This window comes from the organism of the source record quoted next, unplaced genomic scaffold (assembly GCF_019419815.1).
Source record: "Pyrus x bretschneideri cultivar Hongxiangsu unplaced genomic scaffold, Pyrus_bretschneideri_v1 Contig110, whole genome shotgun sequence".
NCBI classification, from domain to species: Eukaryota; Viridiplantae; Streptophyta; class Magnoliopsida; order Rosales; family Rosaceae; genus Pyrus; species Pyrus x bretschneideri.
The window spans coordinates 372,626-386,343 of record NW_025999403.1 but is presented as its reverse complement, the minus strand read 5'-3'; the positions used below and the strand labels follow the sequence as shown (position 1 = coordinate 386,343).

General features: G+C 41.2%; 1 protein-coding gene across 1 annotated transcript; it reads right to left on the bottom strand.

Moving 5' to 3' along the window:
- Positions 1 to 1,191: 1,191 nt before the first annotated feature.
- Positions 1,192 to 2,840, bottom strand: LOC103939902 (UDP-glucuronate 4-epimerase 1). Its single transcript, XM_009350007.3, has one exon. It carries the CDS (start codon positions 2,715 to 2,717, stop codon positions 1,419 to 1,421), a length of 1,299 nt encoding a protein of 432 aa, XP_009348282.2. The 5' UTR covers positions 2,718 to 2,840; the 3' UTR covers positions 1,192 to 1,418.
- Between the last annotated feature and the right edge of the window lie 10,878 nt (positions 2,841 to 13,718).

The window sequence follows — 13,718 nt, the reverse complement described above, 5'->3', positions numbered from 1 at the left end:
CAGCAATATCGTTGTAGATCACGCTCGCCCTGATATCATGGGACATCGAGTTAAAAAGTCATGATTTGACAAGATCATTGCAGCGAGTCCACCGTTGAAGTTCTGCAGTGGAGCACCTCCCTACTTTTTAATGGTCCCGTCGATGAAACCTTCTTTATTTTTAGCAGTAAGAGCCATGAACATGGCACGACTCTTGGTGGAATAGTTTTCTTCATTTAGCTGGCTTTACTTTCCTCAACATGTAGTCTAACTTGCCAAATCTCATATGACAATAATCTGTTTTTATCAATATATCATCATTTAGCTCTGAAAAGGGTGTAGAATTCAAAAGATTGTATTAGGAAAATGAATTATAATGAAAAGGACACTAACACTACTAACACCCAAAATACTAAAATACCCCTCCACCTCCGCATCGGCGAACAAAGCTAAAACTGGCATATTATTATGCTTCAAGGAAAGAGTGACATTTACACAACACGCCTTACAGCTGGATCTATGTGTGTGTTGAATCCAACGGCTGGATCTTCAAAGGTGGGGCCCAACATAATCGTTTGTCACGTTGTACCAGTTGTCCCTTTCCTTCTTAGCTGTTTCCTTATCTATCTATTTATTTATTTGTTTATATCATATATTTTTTTCCTTCATTAATTCAAGGGATTGATTCGATGATATTGAATGCAAAAGAAATAAAAACAAACAGATAAACAACAAATTAAAATTAGCTTTGAAATTGATTCCTTTCCTCCATCACTTTGCCTGAATGTTCATACTCACGAATTTGGAAAGTAGATTAACCAATTGCCCACTATAGCATGATCATGTTGTACCCCATTCATTCATCATTTTATGCTTTGCTTTCTCCATAACATCTGAGATTCCACTCCACGCAACTTGAACCTTTCTCTCCTACCCTCTCTTTTCTGCGGAAAATTTTCATGTATACGATAAATCACGTTCCATAATATATATGAACATAAAAAAATTCCAAACGAGTCTTAAGATATGAACTCAAGTAAGGCATACACGGTATCAATCGAATCGAGCAGCGTCCTTGTCAATTGAGCAGATTTGAGCGTAATCAAGTTAGCTCCCGTATATGTTCAACCTCTAGATTCGAGTTAGAAATAGATTGTCAAAGTGTTCAAGGGAAGCAAGTATTGGATCCTAACAATTACAATATCACTCCAATTAAAAATAAACTCTTGTCAATCAAAAGCGGGTACGAGGCCCAAAACAAACCTCAACCTTTCCTTTACAAACAAAAACACAAAAAGAAAGAGTTACCGAGGAGAAAATGTTAAAAAATGCGCCTTTTCATTTTCATGCCGCAGGATTTTTTTTCCCAAGGTTTATCCCTTTTGTGGTTGGGAAAGAAAATCCTAGAAAATTAAAAAGGTCAAAAAAAGAAAGAAATATTAATTTACAGGCTTGCCGTGATTGTAGCCGTAATACGAAAGGTACCACCTAACAAACTTCTTCAACCCGGTTTGCAAATCGGTTGTGGGCTTATACCCGAGTTCCCTTCGGGCCAAGCTTATATTCGCGTGCGTGAACGGAACGTCGCCGTTTCCAGGCATGTCCACCACATTTTTCTTCGCCTTCGTCCTCAAATGCCGCTCCAAGATGTTGACGAGTGTGGGCACTGTCACCGGTGATGTGTTCCCCAAATTAAAGATACGGTATGGCGCCGCTCCCCGCTTCTTCCCACCCGACCCGGTACTCTTCCCGGACGTATCCAATGACCCCAAACAACCCTTCACGATGTCGTCAATATACGTGAAATCCCGGGCCAAGTCCACCCGGTTCTTGCCCCTGTAAATGGTGATGGGCTTCCCCTGGAGGATGTTGCGGGTGAAAGAGAAATAGGCCATGTCTGGTCGACCCCACGGTCCGTACACGGTGAAAAATCTCAACCCGGTAATTGACAGGCCATAAATATGGTTGTAAGTGTGGGTAATTTCTTCGCCGGCTTTCTTGGTGGCGGCGTAGAGGCTAGCCGGCTGGTCAGTCCGGTCTGATTCGGAGAATGGGACGTTGTCGTTCAGACCGTAGACAGAGCTGGACGAAGCCCAAACAATGGACGGCTGAGGATTGGCCGATTTGCAGACTTCGAGAATCGTCACGAGGCCGGCGATGTTGCTGTGGACGTAAGACTGCGGATTCTCCATGGCGTACCGGACGCCGGCCTGAGCCGCCAAGTGCATCACATGGGTGAACGCCACTGTATCGAATAGCTTGTCCAGAAGGCGATTGTCGTTTATGTCGCCCTCGACGATGAAAACGCCGTGGGTCTTGAGGAGCGACCGGCGAGCCTTCTTTAGCGACGGATCGTAGTAGCTGTTGAAGTTGTCAATTCCGACGACGCCGTCTCCGCGCTTTTTGAGGGCCAGGGAGACGTGGGTTCCGACGAAACCGGCTGCGCCGGTGACGAGGACGGACATGCCGCCGGAGCGGTGGATCTGGGCGGAGTTGCGGACCTGCTTCTCCCACTGGATGCCGCCCCAGGAGGCGGAGAAGTAGCGGCTGCCGGAGTCGACGAAGCTCTGAAAGCTCAAATAGGACGCCGTCAAGGCGATAAGAAATAAGACCCACAAGAACATGGTGCTTGTGGAGGCGAAACATCGGTGGAACTGGCGGTTCATGGCGTGGCTGCGTTCGATTTTGAACTTTCCGGGCGTCGACGGGAACAACTCATCCTCCAATGCAGACGGCATATCTTGTAAAATTTCTGACCTTTTTTCTTCTAGGTTCCTCTCTGATGTCTCTTTTTCTTTGTTTCTCCAAAACCCACAATTAACAAGATTTGGAACCCGTTTTTCAGTTGGATTGGATTTGAAAAATTGAGTTTTTGATTTTGATATGCAAAAAGAAAGAGATCGAAGAAGGAAGGTAAACAAGTGCAGATTTTATTTGATTTGGGATATTAAAATATCTGCACCTGCTATTAGTGGGAAGGTGATGGAGGGATATATATAGTGGTCACCCACAATATACACGACACCGACAGGCTTATACGCGTGAACGCGTTAATGGACCGGGGCGGCCAGTGAGGAAGTGATGAGGAAGCAGCAGCAAAAACCAACCAAAAAAAAAATCAAAAACCAATAAACAAAAAAAAAAAAAAAAACAAACGAGAAGGGTATTTTCGTCATGAAAACATTTATATGTACGATGGAGTTGAAAACGTTGAATGGACTTATTATAATAGTGTATAAAGTAGATTTGGGGGATTTTGTTTGTTTGTTAGTTTCCTTAATTCACTGAGACCATTTCTAAACGAACTGGATCCTCTGCTCAGGATGAGAATCTTCAGGAGCAATTTATCCGGACCGTTGAAATTTGATTCAATGGATTCCAAACAAGAGGCTTCTAAAAGTGTAATAATTGCAGCTGTTAAATCAAGTTTGAACGGTTCAGATAGACTACTCAAGATGATTCCCATCTCGAGCTCAGGAAATAATCTAATTCCATTTCTAAAAGGTTTGTTTTATTAACACCCACATTTTGGGACTACACCCTATATTACTTTTTCAATTAAATTTTTCTTAACAAATCCTATGTAATTTCCAATACTACTCTCACATCTCATATCTTATACACCCCACAATCATCAACTAAGTAACCACATATCAAACTCTTCATCTCTTTCAAACAAAAGAATAATCAGCATTTTAAAACAAAAAAGATGAATTAAATTGTTGTATAAAATCTCCATCTTGCCGTTTGATTTGTAAACATTCGTCAAATTTTCTTGAATAATTACGTTGGATTCTAAGCCTGAAGGGTCAATGGTATGAATTGTTCTTATAAAGTCATGTCAGATCCAACTAGCCAAAAAACATTGGATTTCTTCATCATCAAATAGCCACAAGAATATTATATTTAATTACATCTTAAAATGTCAACATTCTCAAGTTTTCTTCTCATTTCTTGGATTCCAATTAGAGCAAGACTTTGCAAAAAGTTAAATTTTTATTCCATTATTTAAATAATTTCTTGAATGTGAAAACCAACCAATGAACGAGGAACAAAACTTGATTTTTTATTCCGTTCATCAAAAGATTTTTTTTTATCAATCTGTTTGTGTTTTAAGGGGTTTTGTTTTACAATGGAGAGTAAAAGTAGCTATGAGTGTGACAGCCCGTCCCGAGAATGCTAAACGTACGCGTGAAAAGACAGATTTGCCCCTAGTGCGTTTTCTTTATGTTTTGTGGTTGTTTTTGGGTTCCTTGTTGACATGTTTTGGGCCACACACCATAACCTGCACCCACACCCATTTCCTTGCCCTGTACTCCCCTGTCCCAAGCCCCATTCCTTTCTCATTTCCATTGAAACGTACGGACACACCCACAAACCTATCAAACCTCCACAGATCGAGGAAACCAAGCACATATTCAGACTCGTGAGGCTTGTAGGAGTCCAACCATGCCTATTTCAGGTAAGAACACCTTCGTTTTCACGTCAAATACACGATGTCCGATTTAAGGTACTGTTCATGCACACGTGATTTCTCACGTTTTAGGGAATTTCAAGCTTGTAGGTAGCTTGGTGAGGTCCCTGGGAGGCTTGGGGTGGTTCGTTTGATGGTTTTGGACGTCTAGATCACTAGTTTCGAAGTTGGCCGGAGTTGGGTTGATTTTTCAGGTGAGATTTTGTGGATTTAAGCTCTTGAAAGTGGTATGATTGTGTTCCTCTAGTTCTAAACTTCATTTTGGTACCAATTTTGTGAAATTTGGATGAAAAACGAAGAAGATATCGAAGTTTGAAATTTTCCCAATTTTCCGACACCGACGATGCCGCCGGAGGCTCGCCGGAGAAGACAACGGAATATTCCGTCAAGTCTGACGGAATATTCCTGACGCCGTTGACAGAATCTGTTAAATCTGACGAAATATTCCCTACGGCATCAGTTGATGCCGTCAGCGTGCCAGGCACGTGCCTGCGCGTGGCCGGCGCATGTGGCCGTGCCTTGGCCGGCGCGTGGGGGCGCGTGCGACGGTGAAAAATTATTTTAAAAATATGGGGATGTTCCTGAGGTTGAGTAGATCACGTTGGTGTATTCATACACCCCATTTGAGCATTGTATGAGAAGTTATTTCTAAAGTTTGGTTATGTGCTTTAAAATTAACGTTTTTATAGTTATTTCGCATATAGGTGAGACGTATTCCGAGGACGAGCGTGGTCACTCGAGGCAAGGGGATTACGACCCTTCCACTTACCAGTGAGTGGGCTTTTAGTTTTCCGTATATACCTATATACTTATATTTTTCCCAGAAATTGTTTTGAATTGTCAATCGCCATATGCCATGCATTAGATTATTGTTATTTGTGCATCGTTAGTTGCATTATTAGTTGTATATATATACATATGCATATTGGGTGCTGCAGACGCACAGGTAAGTGCCAAGTAAGTGTTATTCATGTTTACTTTCAGTAGCGATTCGAGATGCTTAGAGAGCTCATAACCTGCACCCCCGGTGTTAGTGCTTCCGCCCAGAGTAGGGCACAGTCATTCACGTGTTGTTCACCTCCCGCACCACACGCTCAGCTTGGATCCAAGTTAGGTGCACAGTCCTGTCGTACAGACCACTTTAGGTGGTTTCGACTCGTAGGTGACCCGCGATTATTCGCACAGCCTTCACGTGATCGTAGCACTAGAGCGTTTACATGTATTACACCCAGGCCTGTCGTACAGACCACTTTAGGTGGTTCCGACTCATGGGCAGGTTTAGTTAGTTATTGTGATTGAGATTTAAGCTCTAGATGCAACCGTACAGGTCACGTTAGGTGACTCCGGCTGCCAGACTATATGTGATTGATATGATTTTTACCTGAGCACTTGCATTTCATTGTGAGATTTGGCATGGCATATCCCAAAGCATGATTGATATATATATATATGTACGTATGTTTATTTTCTGGAAAGTATACAGGTTTTACGGCGAGGGGTTAGAACTTATTTATTAAATGGTTTTCAAGAAGCTTTGTTTTTGCCCACTCACGCTTTTGTTTTGCGCCCCTCCAGGTTCTAGCTATCTAGCAGGTTTGTTGGTTTCCCAGAGGGCTTTCCCAACATTTCTGACAGACAATCACCAGCGTAGGGCCACCTTCAGGTGTACTGTTGTTGCGTCATTTTCGTTTGGACTGCTTAGGCATTATGCTCTGAACTTGTGTCTCACTTACGCTAGCACTTATTTCAATTACCTTATGTATGCTAGTTTTTAATTATTCGTACTTTTTCTATTATTGTTTTATTAGTTTCTGCATTGTGCACATGGTTACGTTACCTCTGCGTGATGGCCAGCACGCCCTGATCTCGGTCGGGGTGTGTCAATGAGGGCTCGAATAGTCATTTCATATTAGAGTTACAAGTTGTTTAGTATTACATTTTTAAAGAGTGCTACTAGACCCACCACAGTGTCCTATTTTCCCACTCACATGATAATCCCACCCATCATAAAAAATTAAAAAAGTAAAATGTTATTTCCCCACCCACCATTATTCCTAAAATAACCATAATTATTTTTAAATAACTCTAATATATCTTTAAATAAAAATAGAAAAAATGAAAGAAAATGCAAGACCTAAAACTTAGACATTCATCATCTCCTTCACACCTATTACAGCCCTGCAGAGACCTCGGACTCCCAAACCACTATTCTTCCTCCTTTTTTGTCAAAACCGCAAATCTCACACTCAGTTTTCTTTTTTCTTCATTCAAGTTTCTCGCCTTCGTCTAGCACACGCCCATTCCTTCCTCCAACTTTTCTGTCAATTCTAACCCAAATCATTCCTAACCTCTTTCCACCAAAGATATCACACTCCACTCACCATGATTTATTTATTATTTTAAATTATTATTTTTTTTTTCAAAACTTTTGTAATGAATTAAATAGGGGTTTAAGAATCTTTTTATAAAAGAATAAATATGTTATGAACATTTTCATTAAATGGTGAGTAGAGAAATAAGACACGAGGGTGGGAATATCACCACTCTTTTTAAATGAGATGTATTTGACAACACGTTCGGTGTTAATAAAAAAACTCTTTCTAAAATAAATAAATAAAAATAACCGAGACCAAATACTTGAATAAGAAAAGAAGCGATACCCATGCCTCCGACGACCACTCAACCCCGACAACCAACCGACTGCCACCCGTTCCGTCCATCTCCTTGTCGCTTCTCAGATGATCAGACCACAATTCTGGAAGAATCTGGAAACCTGGAAGAATTTGGTTTGGAAGATTCAGATATATATGCAGCCACCCCACCCAAGCCCCTCCCGCGTTGATCTCGACTTCCATTTTTTCTGGCATGAAGATAAAAACAAATGCAGAGAAGACGGAGAAGATGACCCATTCTTTTTCTATTTTGTCTGACAAATGTTATTGAGAGGTAACAGAGTTAGACGGAGTTAAATATGGGGACAGATGTCAGGCACTGAAGTAAGACACAGAGGGCCAAAGAAAGTTGAAGGGAGTGGATTAATTATGGCATTGAGCAATTATGCGGTTTTTTTATTTTTTACTTTTTTTTATTTGGGTATTTTTGAAATTGGAGTAGGTTTGTGAATTAATTGGTGTGATTACTTACTGTGATACGAAGCAATATGATTGAATGAGAAGTAAATATGACAACATTGTTTAGCAAAGTTGAATGAGGATCCTCCGCATCCTATTAGTGAGGATTTCGAAAATTCTCTAATCGTATCTGTTTATCGTATATTGTGTAGTCAGTTTTTATTAGATGTTGTTTATATTTAATTTTTTTTTAAAATTACAATTATTTCTAACCGCACGATATATGGTGAACGTATACGGTTAGAAGATCTCCGGGATCCTTATTCAGCAAAGTTCACATTGGAGTGCACTTTATTCAGGTCGAAATGATTCATGACATTTTTTTTCTTTCCAAAGTGGAAAACAACTGGTAGTAAGCCACAATTACCATCTTTTCCCGATCCAGAGAGGTTATGAGAAATTTCACCCTACCCGTAATCATAGTCAAACAGACTCATCAACTCGGAACATCAAATTCGAGACCTTCTACCTATTTTTATTTATTAGGGAGTCGTAGTTCGCACCCTTACCCTTACAAGGCACAGTTGGTATATAGAATTTCCTTGGCTTGAAGTCTTGGAATAAGTTCAGGAATTGGCTTTGATTGGTTTGACTTGGATTTGATTGATTCTATTAAGGGTTCCCAATTTAAATGACATAAACTAAACCATAAAGAAATGTATAATTTCAGCTTATTTAGTTTTCAATTAATTTTATGCTCGATAAAGATTAAAATTAGTGTTAAATCTAGTGCTAATCCGATCTATCAAATGCCTCTTCATAGTGAGAGAGAGAGAGAGAGAGAGAGAAAGAGTAGAGCTGGCTTTACAACCCGACTAAAAACAATGTGAACTGAGATGGACAAAGAGAGTGTGGGGTGTTTTGTAAGGAATTGGATCTCATCCGGATTCACTCACATCTTAATCATTCATTTTGTATCGTGCAGTCAGAAATTATTTGATTTTTTTATTTAAAATTAAACATAAAGAGTTTCTAATGAAAACTAACATGACTGTACGATATACGATGAACAGTTAAGATATAAGGATCTTTAAGATTCCCACAAAATAAATTCGAAGAGGATCCTTTTTCGTTTTGTAATGCGGTGGACAGAGTGGCATTGATGAATGAAACAATCAAATCAACTGGGTGTTTTGAACATGGGCGCCACGCAATATTGGGTGTTTGGGGAAAGGCGAAAATCTGGGTGCAATATTACTCAAACTCCCAAAACTAATATATATTTTTTTTTCCTAAATTATTTTAAAAAATGTAATATAGTTTCTCTTGAAATAATAAAATAAAATAAAAATTTTGTAAGGAATTGTTTGGGCCCAAAATATTGGTGTGGGTCGAGTTAGGAGTTGTTCTCAGCCCGGCAGTATGTTTCTAGAATCATCATGGGCTGTGGCTAAGATTAGCCGAGTTCTAGTATGAGGCAGATTGATTGGGTGAGTCGAATCCTAGTATAATAAGGAGTCTCAATGAAATGAGGATGCTGAGATTTGAGAAGTGAATGTGGCTGGATAAAGAGATTGGTTCAAAGTCCTAATGGAGGAAGGATTGGCCGAGATCTAGTTAGATTAGGATGAAGAATCTTAATCTGAGTGTAGTTTTGGTTCAATCATATCGAGATTGGTTGCTATAAATAAGAAGGGGGTGCATCATTCTAGCCCCTCTAATTCAACACACAAACTGCCCTGCGCAAACACTCACTCTACGCGAAACCTCTCAACAACCTTGATATTTTCATTTTCTTTTTTCGCCAACACATCTTCAGTTTGGATAAACAGCACTGTGAAGGCAACCGGTGACATCTTCAGTTTGGATAAACAGCATTGTTGCTGTAGAATCAGCCGATCGTGGAGCACCTTCAGCTTGGATAAACAGCATTGCGTCAAGGCCGACTAGTTATCTATCTGAGTCTCTGTCGAGAGGGATTTTTCGAATCCTTATTGCAGAGGTCATCTCATTAGCCTTCTCGACGAAGTGAGATGTTATAGATTACTAGGCTCGGCACATTGAATGTCGAGTTGTTTTATGATTGGATACTCATAAGTAAGTTTTAGAGTTTGGCATTCTGATGGCCAAACCATGTTTACCATCAAGACATACATTTCTTTTCAGTACTTGTGTCCATATAGTTTGGTACCGATTTGGCGTGCTTATACTCTTACGAATATAATCAACGTGACCGAACTCGGTGCCAACGATCCGTGAACTTCGCAAGACTAGCAGCCTTGTCTTCAGGCTCTAGAATCCGAAGGCCAAGACGTGTTCCTTCCTCGGCCGTAGTTGCAAGATCAAGAAGTTAGCAACACACTCAATGTGACATCAACACATTTTACTCCCTGGCTGAGCTAAACCAATGAGTTGGCACGCCCTGCATCAACCGAAGGATGTAGTTAGCTTATTAATTACTCAGCCTGTGCGCCACGTAGGCTTGGTAGTTTTTAGGGTCAACATTTTGGCACGCCCAGTGGGACCCATTACTAAAGCTACGAAGTTCATGACCATTGAGACACGGTCAGTAAAAAAAAAAATAGGGATGGGTAAATCAGTGACTAACCTTCCACCTATGGTCCAAAACCCAGATCATGATGGCCTGTCACAAGCACAGAATCCTTCTGCTGCCATCACACCCGAAGCCACAAGTGTGACATGCTGAGAAAAGGAAGTTAGTCTCGGCGGACAAGCTCGTGATGCAGATATCACCACCAGAGTGACAAAAGCAATTTTTGTCGAAGGAATAATCGAAGATTGCGATGAGGATGATGGTAAAGGTTCTGATCCACCGACTAGATCTTTTCTTCGGTCGAAGAACAATGTCAAATTTTCAGTTGAGAAGTAAGAAGCATACTTGAAGTAATACGGAGTAATGGTGAGGCACACAACAAAATGCTCGAATTGTTGGTTAGTAAAGTTTACAACGGCGGAACCATCGATCGTTCCCAGCAACTTCCACCTAAGGGTAATCCGGTATCAACGCTACAGGCTGAAACAAGATCTGCTCAGCTCAAAATGATCTATTTGGAAAAAAGAGGAGGATTGAGCAGCAGATCAGACGAGTCCGACCAGAGAGAAGAAACAGCATCCGTTGATGTCATCGAGGTCCAAAGAATGATCGATTCGGCCTTGAAAAAAGGGCCGAAGTTCCCAAAGTTCATTCATCCATACCCAGCTTATGTAGAGAAGTTCAAATATCCTAAAGGTTTTAAAATCCCAGACTTTAGCCTTTTCGTTGGGGAATCGTCCCTGTCTTTGTTAGAACATGTCGCTCGGTTCACTGCGCAATGCGGAGATGTTAATAGCGACTTCCATAAACTGCGACTATTCAAATTCTCGCTAACATGTTAGGCATTTGCTTGGTACATCAACCTCCCGCCCAATTCTATCCAAAGTTGGGAGGAATTGGTCGAAAAGTTCCATGAACAATTCTACCGACCGGGGATGGAAATGTTAGTTTCATCACTGGCAAGGATGGCTCAAACATTTGACAAGTCGCCAATGGAATACTTAATGAGGTTTAAGTCGGCTAGAAATTGGTGTTGAGTACTTCTCCCTCAAGTTGAATTCGTCAAAATCGCTTTGAACGGCCTGAATATGGAATATAAAAAGAAATTCTTGGGTGCAAACTTCCGAGATATATATGAACTGGCCCAGCATGTCAAGCAATATGATTATTTGCTCTGAGAGGAAAAGATCTCAAAGTTCCTATCCCGGGGAATGATTTACAAGAATCCCATGATTAGCTACGCATTAGCCGAAGGCAAGAATTCCTGATATGCCAGTGTGGACACGACCGAGATAGTGATAGATAAACCGTACGTATGCAAGGCATTGGCTCAAATTAATTCCAAGGATACTGAAACCCACTCGGCCTCTGAAGAGACAATTAAAACATCAAAAGTTTACACATTTGATATCACTAAGGCCGATGCAATTTTCGACCAGTTGTTGCTAGCAAGATCATCAAACTTCGGCCAGGACATAACATTCCCAAGGTCGAAAAGTTGAAAGGCAAAACGTGTTGTAAGTACCATAACTCGAATAAGCATACCACAAACAACTGCGTCGTGTTCCGTGATGCTATTCAAAGCTGGATTGATAAAGGCAAGCTAAAATTTCCTGAAAAACAGATGATTATTGACGTTGATCCCTTCCCTTTAGTGACAGTTGGCATGGTAAATGCTCATTTACCCAAGAGCAAAGGGAAGGGGAAGGCCGAGTTCATTCTAATACAGCATGTCCCAAAGTAGAACTCTCGGCCGCGACTCAAGATTGATCTATTTTCAAACGAACCACCTACAGAGTTTTCAAGACCCACCATAGTCGAATCTATGTCAGACTCCAGTGCAGAAGAAACTGAAGGATCGATGGTTTTGTGTAGCTGTTGTAAAACCCGCCTCGTCCTAGCTGAACCAAAGAAGAAACCACCTCAGGCTCCAACACCACGGCAAACATCCACGGCCACGACAACACCTCTAAAAGTACTCGGTGTAGGCCAACACCAGAAGGTCTTCGATAGGCTTGGCCCTCAAATACGAGCAGACGGCCCAACTTCAGCCGGACAATGTCTTGATTTCGACACGCTGTTTTATAATGAGGATTATTACTCGCATAACTCTAGCAGCTTGAGTTCATCGACCAATCAAAAAACCTTTAAGCCACCTGAGCCACGAGACCAACGTTGGTATAGTTACAATTCTCCTACCGGCATGTATACTGCATTATCTAAATCTTAGAAACATCAACGCCAACAGATAGACTACATAGCTCGAGGACAGGCAACACAGGCTACTTCGAATACCAAATGGCAGCCGAAAGAAGCTGCAGGAAGTGGAGATGACCGACAAACCCCATCAATCATGGCCGAATTACTTCAAGGGAAAAAGGCAATTGATCGCGACTTTGAAACCACCATTGAAGAGTCCGAGAAATGCATCAAACTCTTCCTTTGACTTGGGGAGATGAAAGCTCGTTTTGAGCATTTAAAAAAAGAAGCCGAAAGCAAGCTTCCCTCATTACCCCCACAAAAGTCGTAAAAAAGAGTTCGACAGAATCTACATCCTCAATTTCTCGGAGAATCCTTGGAGTACATGCGAGAATTTCATAAGAAACATTCTACCAATGACTTGTACGACCTACCTAAGGCATGTCAAGAAACCCTTGACCTGGCACTAAGTTGCCCTGATGCTAAACAGATTATCTAGAAAACCACTAATCCAGTAATGAAGGCCAAGGTTCCAGCATATACATGAAGCTTGGGTCCTTGGCTTCAAGGTCGACCCATACACAAGCATAGACACTACCGAGTTCTTTTTTTTTCTTTTGAAGACCTTTAGTATTTACGACATCATTTCGAAGTCTTTTCAGCCGTATCTCTCTTCAGTCTTACTGCAGATGAAAAAGGATCATGTGGCGCGTTTGGATGCCTACTTAGACACAAGGAACACCCAAATTGCCTATGAAGAATGAGCCCGTAAAGCACTACAGGGACAAAATCAAACCCTAGCAACGAACAAGCTCAAGGACGACAACCAGAATGAAACAGGTTCAGTAGGCATACCACAAGAGTAGGTACCCGATGAGGTGAAAGATGATCAGGTCGAGGATTCCCCAAAGCATGATACCACACTCAATAACCCGGAAGACGACGACCAAGACCCGATGGGCCCTTCAATCCTCCAAAATATGGAAATCAGCATCGTCTATATCATACCTGCTGAATTTCAACCAACCACACACTAACCAAATTTCTTGGACGGGGATGTGGTTGCCTAGGAAGCAACACAAGTCGATTTCATCGCCACCGAAGAAGATGGGCAACTAAGTAAAGATGACAAACTTAAAGTAGCTCTAGGCGTACTATTTCCGCGCTCTTCTTCGGTTAATCTTCAACATTTGAAGCCGTTGTATGTCACAGCTCACATTGAAGGTTATCCAATCTCCAAATTCTTCGTCGATTGTGGGGCTACGGTTAATATCATGCCTGTATCCATTATGAAGGCACTACTGAAGGAAGATTTGTGAAAACAAGTTCATTTGAGCAACATCAACAACATGCAATTAACAATTAAAAGGCGGAATCATGTTTATATGCACTCAAAAACAAAACTTAACCCATGAACTTCAAAGCCTAGTAGATAGGTGAA

What these genes read in the sequence shown, in the direction of transcription:
- LOC103939902 (XM_009350007.3), bottom strand. Translation starts at nt 2,717, where the DNA reads ATGCCGTCTGCATTGGAGGATGAGTTGTTCCCGTCGACGCCCGGAAAG.